General features: G+C 54.5%; 1 protein-coding gene across 1 annotated transcript; it reads left to right on the forward strand.

Moving 5' to 3' along the window:
* The first annotated feature begins 1168 nt into the window (after positions 1–1168).
* LOC128625777 (guanine nucleotide-binding protein G(s) subunit alpha isoforms XLas-like) lies at positions 1169–4524 on the forward strand. The gene is given in 9 exon segments (XM_053671129.1): positions 1169–2865; positions 2950–3447; positions 3671–4020; positions 4022–4085; positions 4088–4185; positions 4188–4236; positions 4239–4438; positions 4440–4463; positions 4465–4524. Coding segments are annotated over 9 exon segments (2862 nt in total). The 5' UTR covers positions 1169–1346.
* Positions 4525–13658: the final 9134 nt, after the last annotated feature.

Raw genomic sequence — 13658 nt, forward strand, 5'->3', positions numbered from 1 at the left:
GGCAAGATACGATGTGTGTCTTTGGGTTCGGTGCGCACAGGGTTGACCATTCTCTGAAACCACCGTAAATCGGCCATAAATCCCGACTGAAATCCTCTTTAACCCTTCCCCAGAGCAGTTGGACCCCTGGAACTCTGAGGCCTGCACTCTGTGGGGTCCCCGTGCGCATCCCGCACCCCCTGTTTCGTGCTGCCACGGCTCCTGTTTACAAGGTCTCCGTGGTACGTGCCCGAGACCCTCTTATTCCCTGAATCATTTGTCCACATAAATGGAGGGGAACCTGGACTGCGTTGCCCTCGGCCACTGCGGAGACCCCCCCCCCCCAGAGCATTGGTGGGAATGGGAACATGAAGTGCTTTACGGAGTCAGCCTTGGCAAGTCGGCGAACGAATGCCGCAGAAGCGGCGGAAAGCACCCCAAGGCGTTTTTAAAAAATTGTGCGCACACACGCGCCATCCCTGCACCCCTCGCCGCCTTCTCTCCACTGGTGGGCTCACGACCACCTGTCGCATTCTCGCACATGCCTTTGCCCCCTTCCCATGCGCCCAAAACCTTGCGTTCTGAACTAGGGGCTCAGGATCGAAGGCTCCCCGGGGTTGGGGGCTGCAGCCCTTGAATCGACAGGTCCTTTAAGGTGAAGAAACCGTCACGCAGCTCTCCTCCCCCCGGGGAGAGTCTGTTGTGTCTGGGAGGGAGGGTTTCGGTTCCTGCGCTCCTGCTGCCCGGGGCCCACGTCTTGCGTCACGTGTCCCGCAACGCAGGAGAGCTCTCTCTCTCTGGCCAGGGGAGAAGAGAGGAGGGAGGGCTCCCAATCAGTCAGGGAGAGGAGTGGAAGGAGCTGAAGCGTCCCTGCGAGACCTGCGCTCCTCGCCCCCTGACCCAAAGTCCAGGGCTTCTGGAGACAGAAGCCGGCTCCTGCAGCTGCCTGGGCACCAGGCCGGCGTCCCCTGGTGGCAGAGAGAGAGCACTACGAGCGATTTTCGGACCGAATCGACACGCTCCTCAGATCCAAGCAGGCGGGGCTGGCCTGGAGGACAGAGAGACAGAGACAGAAAGAGGAGGGAACAAGGCCAGGCCAAGGGGGTGGGGGACCCCGGGGGCAGTCTGAGGGCATAAAAAGTGGCCAGGAGAAGATAAGACCCCACCAGCAACAACGGAGGTGGTTCTGCCATCGTCTGCGGCTGGAGGCCCTGACCCCTGAGACCTCACAAGGGCCGGCAAGTGAGACTGGAGAACTTTCTCGCTGGTTCTTTGACTTTCTTGGAAAACATTTTCTTCACCCTAGTTTGGCTGGGTGCTCCATCTTTTGGGGCCCCAAGTTTATTTTAAGAGTCCGCCACCGTGTTATGGGCGTGTGCGACCGCCTCGACGGCAACGATATGTCAGGACAACGCAATATCCCCCCTGAACTCGGGGAACAGCCCGAGGAGCAGCCACCTTTGGAGGCCCCAGGGGCAGCTGCCCCCGGTGCTGGGCCTAGCGCAGCCGAAGGGATGGAGACCCCACCGCCTCACAGCGAGCCCATCCCCATCGAGACAGAAGGCGAGGCCTGTGGACCCCCAGAAGTCTCCGGACCCGGCTTCCAGGGCCTTGGCGAAGGCGTGGAGGAAGCCAGAGCTCGTGGAGGCTACAGCCCACCTCCGGAGGAAGCCATGCCTTTTGAGGTCGAGCAGCCCAGCTCGGGAGGCTTCTGGCCGACCCTGGAGCAGCCTGGAGATACCAGTGTGGCCTGGGCAGGCCTCCAGGCTTTCAGGCCAGTGCTCCTGGAGCCCAGAGCACTCAGGGAGGCAAGACCAGGCCTGGGAAGCTACAGCCCTCCGCCCGAAGAAGCCATGCCCTATGAGTCTGAACAGCCTCCCCAGGCAGATGGCAGCCAGCATCTCTTGCAGGTCTCAGACATCGCTCCAGGAGCCCCGGGAGTGGGGGTCTCGAGCACTCCCCCCGAGGAGCCCCAAGCCCTCAGACCAGCAAGCGCAGGCTTCGGAGGAGGCAGCCCTCCCCCTGAGGAGGCTATGCCATTTGAGTTTGATGGAGCAGCCTTCGGGGACGACAGCTCACCCCCCGGGCTTCCCAGAGCTAGCCTACAAACCGGCCACGGCAGCGGCAGCCAGTTCTCATCACTTGCGGTGCCGAGTGCGGTCCTCCTCACTCCCACCACGAACGAGCCCCCCCTCTGGGTCCCCTACGCAATCGGCAGCTCATCTCGAGAAGCCGTCAGACCTATTCCATACTTCGTGGGCGGCAGCCCCCCAATGGAGATCTCCGGACCCCCGCTCGAGATCCGCAGCGCCCCCATTGTGGTCCACGACGCTCCCGTCAACATGGACAGCCCCCCAATCGCGCTTGACGGCCCGCCCATCGAGGTCTCGAGAGCCCCAGTTAAGAGAGAGCGAGCAGAGGCAGAGAGACCCCCAGTCGAGGGCGAAGCAGCCGAGATGGAAGGAAGCTCAGCCAACTCAGCCGCCGCCGCTGCGGAGGGACGCCAAGTCCCCTCTCCGGGAGATGGAGCTCCTGCCGCAGGGGCCGCTGCAGACCCCGGGGCCGCTCCAAACGCCGGGGCCGCTCCAGAAGCTGGGGCAGTGCCAAACACCGGAGCTGCTCCAGACCCCGGGGCCACTCCAGAAGCCGAGGCCGCTCCAGCCGCTCCGGCCGCGCCTGCCACCGAAGCAGCCCCTGCCGCCCGGGCAGCCCCTGCCACCAGGGCAGCCCCTGTTATCCGGGCAGCCTCTGCCATCCGGGCATCCCCTGCCGCCTGGGCAATCCCTGCCTCCCGGGCAGTGGTTGCCGCCCGCGCAGTCCCTGCCGCCCGGGCTGCCCTTGCCGCCCGGGCAGCCCTTGCCGCCCGGGCAGCGGTTGCTACCTCCAGTATTTCAGCCGCTGGGGCCGCCCCACTCACCCCAGCCATGCTTGCTGCCCGGGCAGCCTCAGCCGCGCCTGTCGCCTGGGCAGTTCCTGGTTCCGGAGCCCGCCCGAAGCTCATACGCACCCTCAGACCCCCCAGCCCGGAGATCCAGGCTGCCGATCCGCCTACTCCGCAGCCTCCGCGCGCGTATGCCTGGCGGGGCAGGTCCGAGCGAGGCCGCCACTGCGACGAAGGGTCGGTCAGCAGCAGCGATGAGTCCGAGGATGGGACCCTCAGATGCTCGAAATGCTTCCAGTCCCGGTGCGGTCACCGCCGCGGAAAGCCGCAGCGTAACTTGCTCCGCAACTTCCTCGTGCGAGCTTTCACGGGCTGCTTCGGCCGATCTGAGAGCGCCGAGCCCAGAGCCCCGTGCAGCCCCAAGGTCAAGAATGTTCCCCTGGCGGAGAAGCGCAGGCAGAAGCGCAAGGAAACCCCGGAGCAGCGCGCTCAGAGGCGCGCGGAGAAGCAGCGCAGCAAGCTCATCGACAAACAGCTCCAGGACGAGAAGATGGGTTACACGTACTCGTACCGCCTGCTGCTTCTAGGTAACGCGGCGGACTGTGCCCGTGGGGAGCAGGGCCGCCGGGGACCCGGGAGCGGGTGGAAGGGCTGCCCGGCTGGGCTCGGGGCCTGGCGGCGGGAGGAGGGTGTCTGGGCAAAGGCCGGAAGAGCCTGCTAGGAAGTTCCAGTGAGGGGCCCCAACTTTGCCTGGGGAGTGGGTTGGGGGGCTGCTGGGGGGCTTGGGTGGTCGAAGTATATACCCTCCAGGGAGCAAAGTGGTACCCTACAACACTGAGGGTCGTTTCCAGCTGGACAAACCAGCGTCCGCGACCAAAAGACGACCCCGTGTCCTGGGGTGGGGGACAGCCAGGAAGGCGGGGGCCACAGGTGAGCCAGGAACTGCCGGGGAGGGGCCTCGGGGTTCCCCCCCGGCTAAGCTGATTGGGGCCATGGCGGGCGGGGGTCGTTGGGGAATGTGCGCCCCTGCCTCGCCTGGCACGGCTGCTTGGACTCAGATGGCTTCTTGTTGGTGTGTGTTGGTGTCCATATTGTGTCCGCCTGTGCATGACATGCTCAAGTGTACCCCTGGCACCCCCAAATCACCCGCCGACTGCGTACCGTATCGCGGAGCTGGCTGTCTTGTGTTGTGCGCCATGGCGCGGGCAAAAACTTTCCGTGTTCGCGTACTCTGGCGGCACCTGGGAGCCGGCGCTCTGCAGCGGCGGCGCGGGAACCGCAGACACGGTGGTGGGACGTCTTGGGTAATGTGTTGGGTCCCGGGCTGCGGGGAGAGGGGCCGCCTCCCGCCGGCCTCCATAACCGTTTTTTCCTGTGTGTCTTTCTCTCTTTTTCCCCTTTGCGCTAAGCGTTTCCTCACTTCTCATTCGTTCGCCAAACCCTCCCGCCTTTACGGTTGAAAAACCAGACACTCAGGTATCTGGGGCGCCGGGGTCTGCACGCAGACGCTCGGTATTCTGCACACACCTGGCTCGCCCGGTGGGGGCGTGGAGGGATGCGGGAAGGGGAACCCACGCAAACCTGCTGTAGGCGAGTCTGGGTCCAAACCAAACGGGGCTGGTTCCAGGGGGTGGGTGTGGCTGTGCCTTGAAAATATGAAATAATTTTTTTTCCCTAGGGACGAGCCTGAGGTAAGCCAATCGTTTACACTTTCACCCTAGTGCAGTAGGAGGGGCTTGGCTTAAAAGAGGGGTTGTGACTTGGGAGTGAACTGGCGGCTTGTGTTTGAAATGCAATTAAAATAAAACTTTAAAAAAATGCTCCGAGTGTATATTAAGTGTGCGGGCAAAATGTGGTAACACTGACTATGACTTTTGAAAAATATAAATATTTGCATGTGAATCTTTTCAAGCAGCTTTAGCTGGGGGCAAAGAGGCTCAAAGGTAAGACCCTCTGCAGATGGGTTGGGGTTTTAAAAAATATCAAAGGTCTTGTGTTTAAATAATCACATTAGAAGGGTACCTTGGGGGCCCTCTGCCTGCCCCCTCCACCTCTCCAGCCCCCCCCAACAAGCCCCCCTTGCCTCTCTTCAAGTCCTTCCCTGGCCCCTCCCAATCCCCACCCCCTTTTGCTGCCTCAAGACTCCTAAGCTCAAATTGGGGGTGTTGACTCCTTGGGCCACAGTTAAATCAAAACAGTAATTAGCAATGGTCTGAATGTGTAGCTTAAATGAAAATTTCAAAAGTGAAACTCCACAATCTTCATTTCTTTAATTGAGTCTCTAAGACTTCGAGGGATTTGAAGATCACAATTTCTAAGGCTTTGCTACATGTCTGTTAAATACTTTATAATATGTGATGGTTTTCATGAATGGCATAACTGTCAATGTCACTGTGTGCTATTGTGACGTGCGTCTCTCACAAATCGTAGTTTTAAATGTGATGGTCATTTACGCCCACCCAGGGAGATAATGATGTCATTGTTTTACCAGAAACCTACAGGAGGGAGGTGGTTTATGCTTCGATGCGTCAACTGCACTAAAAGCCACAGAGCCTCAAATGACAATGCACTGTTTCCCTGCAGACAACAGATTTTGCCATGACAGTCCCTTTTCAATATCCCAAATATAGCTCTGGGAAGCCAGCCTCTACTGGGAAGGGGGACACAATTCGGTGAGGACAGAAGAGCCCAATGGCAGTGTGGGCCTGGCCCCTAATGGGCAGTGTCCCTTGCCTGCTAGGGCCTCGATGGCCTCATTTGTGAAATGAAGCCTTTCCCAGCAGGTCTCTACCAAAGTCTCCTTTGCTCCATCTTGAGCCCTCTATTCTGGGGGGTGGGGTGCAGAGTGGGGAGCACTGCCCCCTCAAATCCATACTGGAAGCTTATACCCAAGATTATGTAACATCAACCCTGCAGAGAAAACCGTCTGGGGCCGAGTCTTCAGAACTTGAGAAGTGTCCCCTGTTCCAGGGGGCTGGGGGTGGAACATTGACTTTAATGAAGTCCAAGTTGCATTGCAATGCCTCTGTCCCCTGGGGTCATAGCCCAGGAGACCAAGCTCAGACCATGAATCTGAATTCAGAGAGCCAGGCTGGCCATTTCTGACCAGGTTGCATTTTGCCCAAGTGCCCTGTGTGGGTTGGGGCCACTCACTGGGGAGGGGAGAGGAGGAAGGATGAGGACTTACATTTGGGATGGGGTCTTTTACTAACATCCTGGCCTATAAAACAAGACATCCACCTCCCCACTGCTGAAAATGCAGACCAAATGACCATCCTTTGACATGGCTCCGAATTTGTGACATGCAGGTTCATCTGTTGCTTTTAAAATGTGTGTGTGTTGGTGTATAGATATATGCCTTTTCTGGTTTTATTGCCCAAACAGCTTAACATTACAGAGATTTTCTAAAATTATAGTTGACGTAGAGTGCTAGCTAGTGTGAGGTGTACAACACAGTGATTAGATATTTACACCCCTTTCAAAATGATCACCCCGAGGCCAGCAACATGGCATCATACACATTATTGCAGTTTATGGACTGTGTTCCCCATGCTGCCTGCAGGGATTTTTAAAAGGGGAAAAGATTAGTTAGATAGATAAACAGATAGATAGACTCAATAGGATGACTAAAACTCTAGAATATCTAAAAGAGTTTAGAAGCCTTTTTTTCTTATTCAGCACTGTCCAATAATGGACGGTTTCCACGTTTCTCTTGCCCTTTTGAATGCTTTTAGTGGCTTAAACAGTTCTGGAAACCTAATTTGGGTGGATTCCCTCGTGTTTTAAGAAGCGAAGGGACTGCTAGATTAGAATTTCGTGGTAGATGCTGCACTTACTAAACTTGTGCATACAAATGCCACACGTCCCACTGGCCATTCTGCCACGACACTGTTCCAACAGTGAGTCCCCAGGAGCTGAGTGGCAGCCCCTGCAGGCCCCCAGTTGCAGTCACACCACACAGTGGGCACCTTGGCGCCCTTCCCTGACCCTGTGCACTTGCTTTTCTGTGCTCACAGTGTTTCCACTGAGCTGTCCGGTGCAGTGGGAGGGGTTGGCCTGGCAGGCCAGATTTGTAGAATTAAAAGGGACTTTCATCATTTTTCCTTTTCTGTCTCCCTGTAGTATCTCATGCTTCTCAAAGGCCAAAATTCCTTCCTCTCTTTTAAAATTCAATTTCCCCCAGATTTCTCTCACAAAACACTTTTTTCTATGTAGGTAGGTTAAAGTTTAGAATTCACCATATATATATTCATCCTTTGACCTTTCATCCTTTCATATATGTATATGAGTGAAAAACTAGTAGGAAGCTGCTTTGTCTATTCCCTATTGACCCAAAAGAAGGAGATACACAAACTACCCTAGAGTTATTAGGAACAGGTAGTAGCAACAATTCTGCATAATGATAGCACATTCTTACTGTATTTATGAAAGCCTTTCACAGAGTCCCATTTGTCCCTTGAAACAGCCTTGGGCAATAAAAACATGAGAGGACCCCATTTCATAGGCAAATAAAACAAAAGCTCAGAGATGATATGTCAGGGACTTCTGATCAAAGACTTCTGCAAGGTAAGTCAGTGAAGGCATCCATGCTTCTCCAAAAGATGTGGTAATGAGCTGTGTCACATTATTTCAACGTAAAGCATGATTATCATGCGTGGACTGTGTGCTCTTAAAATCCCTTGTCAGACAACGGGTGTCCGGTAGTCTTCTGCTCTCTTGAGTCGCAGCCAAGCCCTGGCAGACTCCCGGCCGCAAGTGACCGTGGAGTGGACATGGAACGTGAGCTCCCATTGCTGAGATGCCCAGCATCGCTGCGGTGGTGTTTGGTTTCCACCGTTTGCTTGAGGTCGTTGGCCAGTGCTGCAACCTGGGCCTGTTCCTGGGGCTTTTTTTTCCTTCTTTCAGATGCAGGCTTTCTTTGGATTCTTTTTGAAATCCCCCTGTGGTTTTCTTCAGGATCTAAAGCGTTCTCACAGACTCAGGTTTCCACAAAAAAAATACTTATAAAATGCAGTGGTTTTCACACACTGCCTCCCTGTGTTTTTAGTCTTCTGCTGTAACAGACTGTTTAGAAGCCTTTCTCGGATCTAATGAGCTTATTGAAATAACTGGGGCCCAGTATCCTTCATCGTGTTTTGTTTTGTTTTTTAAGTATTTCTTCCTCTTAGTCAGGGCTCACTCCTGCTTGGTGAGAGGGTCAGCGCATACTCTGAGAAATCACCTTGCATTTTTATGCAGGAAGGTTGGTGTTAAGCAAAACAACAAATGTGTTTTTAGGAGGCTAACCTAATTGGCTAGACCCGAAATTCCCCATACCCGGTCACGCCTCTTCTTTTTCAAATCATTCCCTGCCCAGAGAAAGCTCGCTGCCCCCCCCCCCCAGCCCGGCCAGACCGTGGCCCCTCCAAAGCATCTGCAAGATGTAATTTCCAGGAGGCCTGTGAACGGCCTATGACTGCGGGTCTCTAAGGCTCCTTGGTCCCTTTCACCTGTGGCCAAGTGGCGTTCGTCCTAAACCCACCTTGTGCCTCCCAGGCTCCCAGCGGAACATGAAGCTAACATGCCAGCTGTCCGGTCCAAAATCAGATTTGTCTGAAGGAGTAGCAGGGACCAAAACAAAGGACAGGGTCCCCACCAGCTGATACAACAGGGTCCCCACCATCATCAAAGCTTCGGTCAGTCTGCCAGACCCTCTTTGGTCCTGGTGGCCCCTACTAACAGGGACTCGGAGACTCAGGCCCTGCTGACACCCACCTCATCAGACTTCACTGAATGAGGTTAACAGGGTCCTTGTCCCATCAGAGTCTGAGTAGAGCCTGTGGTCGCCCCGGGCAGATAGACATCCTGCGTTTTGGGGAGGGAGAGAGAAGTGGGTGTGCCTCAAGGCCGCATGGGCTTTAGAAAAGTGAGGAAGATGAGGGAGAAGCCCTGGCTACCGCCCAGGACCAAAAGCCCAGGACCAAAGCCCTTCCGGCCTCTCACTTTCGGAGTTCACTCCCTGAACACTCTGTCAACAGGCCCGACTGAGCAGTAGACAGAGGACACCGTGCCAAATTGACGATTGCTTGAGTGATGTGCCGGAGAGAGAGTGGGGGAACCTTTCTGACTTGTCCTGAAAAAGTATCACCCGCCCCCCAGCCCCCCCGCCACCTCTTTATTAGACCCTGTCTATGAATCGGCTCAGTCCTGGGGTTGAGCCCGGGGACCCGAACGCAGGTTGTTGGATGGTTATCAAACGTGCATAAAAAACGAGTTTGTCTTTAGTTTCCTTCCTGACAGCCGGATGAAGAATGAAGCACGCCAGCCCCTGGGAGGAGAAGACGAGAACTCCGAGAACAAGGTAGGGAACGACACGGAAACACAACGTGGGGTTTTTGGGACAGTTCACCCTCACGTGCCCAGTGGACACAGGCCGCCCTGGTCTCCCACGGCAGCAGGGGGCACAGCGGGGTGGGGTGGGGGCGCACACCTTCCAGCGGGGAGGATCAGAGCGGCTTCACGCAGCCACTCCTGGGGGTCGTCGTAAGGGAGGGGCGTTAGGAAACTGATCTGTGACAGAGCAGTGACAATTAAGGGAGCGTGGCTCTGTCGTACTCACTTAGAGCAAAAATCCCAAATGGCACTGCGGAGTCATTTGTGAAACCCCGGGAGAGTTCATGAGCGTTTTGACTCGCAGAGTTCTGCCCACAGAACTTGCACATGAGCTCTCACTAAATGTTTCTTAATGATTCAATCTGGGGCGAGGAGAGAGGTAAGAAAGCGCCCATTGTCGCCTGATCCCGAGCGCACGGTGAGTCAGGCAGCGTTTCCAACGACACTGTCACACACATCCCGTGTGTGGGACGGTCAGTACCTTAAACTTCTTTAATGAGTTGATAATGGGAAGGAAACACGCGCGCTCTCTAGGGAGTGCGGCAGCCAACCCAGCTTCCCCCAGCGCAGTGTCGCGCTGAGTGTGGATTCTTAGAAAGACCCGTGAACTTGGGCGGCCAGAGCCTCTGTTGACTGGTCCAGGTCTTGCTCCTCTCCTCATTCAAAAGGCCACATGACCTCTCTCCTCGGTCCTGTTTGAATAATTCTGCCTTCATCAAACTGATTGCTGATGTGTGCATGTGACCATGACAGTTTCTTTTTGCACAGGGCACCTGAGTTCAGGTAAGTTTGCGGCCGGGGAATTTCTGAAAAGAATAAGGCTTAGGGTCATGCACATAAACTACGGCCAGGCGCTGCCACGCAGTGCGGGACCAGGAAGGGCTGCCCGCCGGGCGCGGCCAGGGGGACTAGACATGAGGGGCCTGCCTGTCCCCTGCGCCTGTGCAGCATCCTGCCGGCCTTGGGAACCACAGGCCTGGGCCTCGGTTTCTTCAGCTGGTAAAGCAGCTGGTGGGTCCACATAAAAAAAAGTGAAAGACAGAGGAAGCTGTTGAGAAGAGACAGAATGACTTGGGAAGCATATAGGTACTGAAATTACCTGGCCACGTGAGCACAGCCCTTTACATGGGTGCCATTTTCTCTTCTTTGCAGAACCCCATGGGGTCCTCTGTAACAAAAAGTCAGCTTCGTTTGTCATCGGCGCCGTGGGTTTTGCGGCCTTCGTGGGCTTCTGAAATCTTAGAAAGTGTCCATCTTAATCCCTCAGAGCCGCCCTCTGTTGTCGCGCTGACGAGATTCTCAGTTAGCTCCTTCAGGACATCGTACACGTCACCCCGGGGTCCGCAGCCCACTTCCCCCTCAGCGGTGGCTTTGTTAATGGCTGGTTGTACGAGGGCCAGAAATGGTCCAGGTGACTGATCTTACAGGTAGTCACTAGATGGTGAGGCAGCGTAAGGCACATCCTAGTAGGAGTGACAGGGCGGGGGGAGGTGTCCCCTCCTGGTAGGAGTGAGGGGCCGAGGAAGGCGGCCATCCCGGTGGGAGAGACCGGGAGCGGGAGAGCAGGCCAGGGAGGCGGGCGCTGCTCGGCCGCCAGGGCAAACGCGCGTTCCACAGGCCCTGGAGCGTTGGTCAACCCGGCCTTTTATTTGAAGCTGGAATTCTCCCCGTCGGCCACGTGCTGGGGGTCGGAGCGTTTCGGGGGCTCCAGCTAATGATGTGGCCTCCACATTTATGCACGGACATTCGTCGTGGGTCTGTACTGACAAATGCAGGACACAAGAGGAATCACTGACCTACATACACTCACGAGTCCCACCCCACACCTGCGCATGCAGTGTGACCACCACATACATGAGGAGGCCACCCAAACACATACACACACAGCGTGACCACCACACACACATGGACACCCCAACACACCACATATACACACGGCATGACCAACACATGCACACAGGAACCCCAACACACCACACAAACACACAAATGTGACCACCACAACACACCGTGTATATACATGGCATGACAGCCACACACATGGATACCCTAACATACCACATACACACACACGGTGACCACACACACACATGAGAACGCCAATACACCACATGCACGGCGTGACCACCACACACTCACAGGAAGGTCAAATCACCACATACACACATAATGTGACCTCCACAACTGTGGGAAATTTAATACACTACATACATGGTGTGACCACCACACACATAGGAACCCTAACATACTACATACACACATGGCATCGCATACACCATACATACATTGGAACTCCAACATACCACTTACACACATGGTGTGACTACTACACACAGGAACTCCGACACACTACGTACACACTCAATGTGAACACTACACATACAAGAAGACCAACACATCACATACACACACGGTGTGACACACACACACACCTGGGAACTCCAACACACTACATACACACACGGTGTGACCTCCACACATGCAGTAAATCAACACACCACGTATGCTCACAGTGTGATTACCACACACACAGGGGAACCCCAACACACCACCTACATATATGGCGTGACCACTACACACACACAGGGAAACCCTAATACATCATCTACACACACAGTGTGACCACCATGCACACACGGGAAGGTCAACTCACCACATACACACACGATGTGACCACCACACGCTCAACAAAAGGCCAACTCACAGCATACACACATGATGTGACCTCCACACCTGTAGGAAATTTAACACACTACATACATGGTATGACCACCTCACACATAGGAATCCTAACATGCTACATACACACATGGTGTGGCATATACCACACATCCATTGGAACTCCAACATACCACATACACACATGGTGTGACTACTACACACAGGAACTCCAACACACTATGTACACACTCAGTGTGAACACTACACATACAAGAAGGCCAACACATCACATACACACATGGTGTGACACACACACATACCTGGGAACTCCAACACACTACATACACACACGGTGTGACCTCCACACATGCAGTAAATCAACACACCATGTATACTCACAGTGTGATTACCACACACACATGGGAAACCCAACACACCATGTACATACATGGTGTGACCACCACACACACCCGGGAAAGCCAACACACCACATACACACATGTTGTGACCACCACACACACCCGGGAACACCAATTCACCATGTACACACATGGTGTGACCTGCGCTCATGCAGGAAAGCTAACACACTACATAGACACACAGTGTGATCACACACACATGCTCAAGAAAACTACCCACCACATATACACACAGGAACACCAACATACTACATACACACATAATAGGACCCACACACACACTCAGGAACACCACCACACTAATACACACATGGTGTGACCCCACACACACTTAGGAAAGCCAGCACACCCTACACATACACAGTGTAACTACCACGCACACACAGGAAAGCTACCCCACAACATATGCACAGGGCGTGACTACCACACACACATGGGAACCCCAACACACCACATACACACACGCTGTAACCACCTCACACAGGGAAAGGTCAACTCAACACATACACACAGGCTGTGACCACCACACTCACATGGGAAGGCCAACACACACGGCATAAACTCCACACACACCTGGGAACCCCAACACACCACATACACAGACAGCGTGACTACCACACACTCACATGGGAACCCCAACATGCCACATACATACACGATGTGACCACTACACACACAGGGGAACCCCAACATGCCAGACACACACGGTGTGACCACCACACACGGGAAGGTTAACTCACCACATACATACATGAGGTGACCTCCACAACTGTGGGAAATTTACCACTACATACATGGTGTGACCACCACACACATAGGAATCCTAACATGCTACATGCACACATGGCATGGCATATATCATACATACATTGGAACTCCAACACACCACATACACACATGGTGTGACTACCCCACACAGGAACTCCAACATACTACATACACACTCAATATGAACACTACACATACAAGAAGGCCAACACATCACATACACACACGGTGTGACCCACACATACACCTGGGAACTCCAACACACTACATACACACACGGTGTGGCCTCCACACATGCAGTAAATCAACACACCACATATACTTACAGTGTGATTACCACACACACACGGGAACCCCAACACACCACATACACACACTGTGTGACTACCACACACACCTGGGAAAGCCAACACACCACGTACACACATGGTGTGACCACCACACACACAGGGGAACCCCAACACACCACCTACATATATGGCGTGACCACTACACACACAGGGAAACCCTAATACATCATCTACACACACAGTGTGACCACCATGCACACAGGGGAAGGCCAATTCACCACATACACA

This window comes from Artibeus jamaicensis, unplaced genomic scaffold (assembly GCF_021234435.1).
Source record: "Artibeus jamaicensis isolate MK-2021 breed Jamaican fruit bat unplaced genomic scaffold, CSHL_Jam_final contig_685, whole genome shotgun sequence".
NCBI lineage: Eukaryota > Metazoa > Chordata > Mammalia > Chiroptera > Phyllostomidae > Artibeus > Artibeus jamaicensis.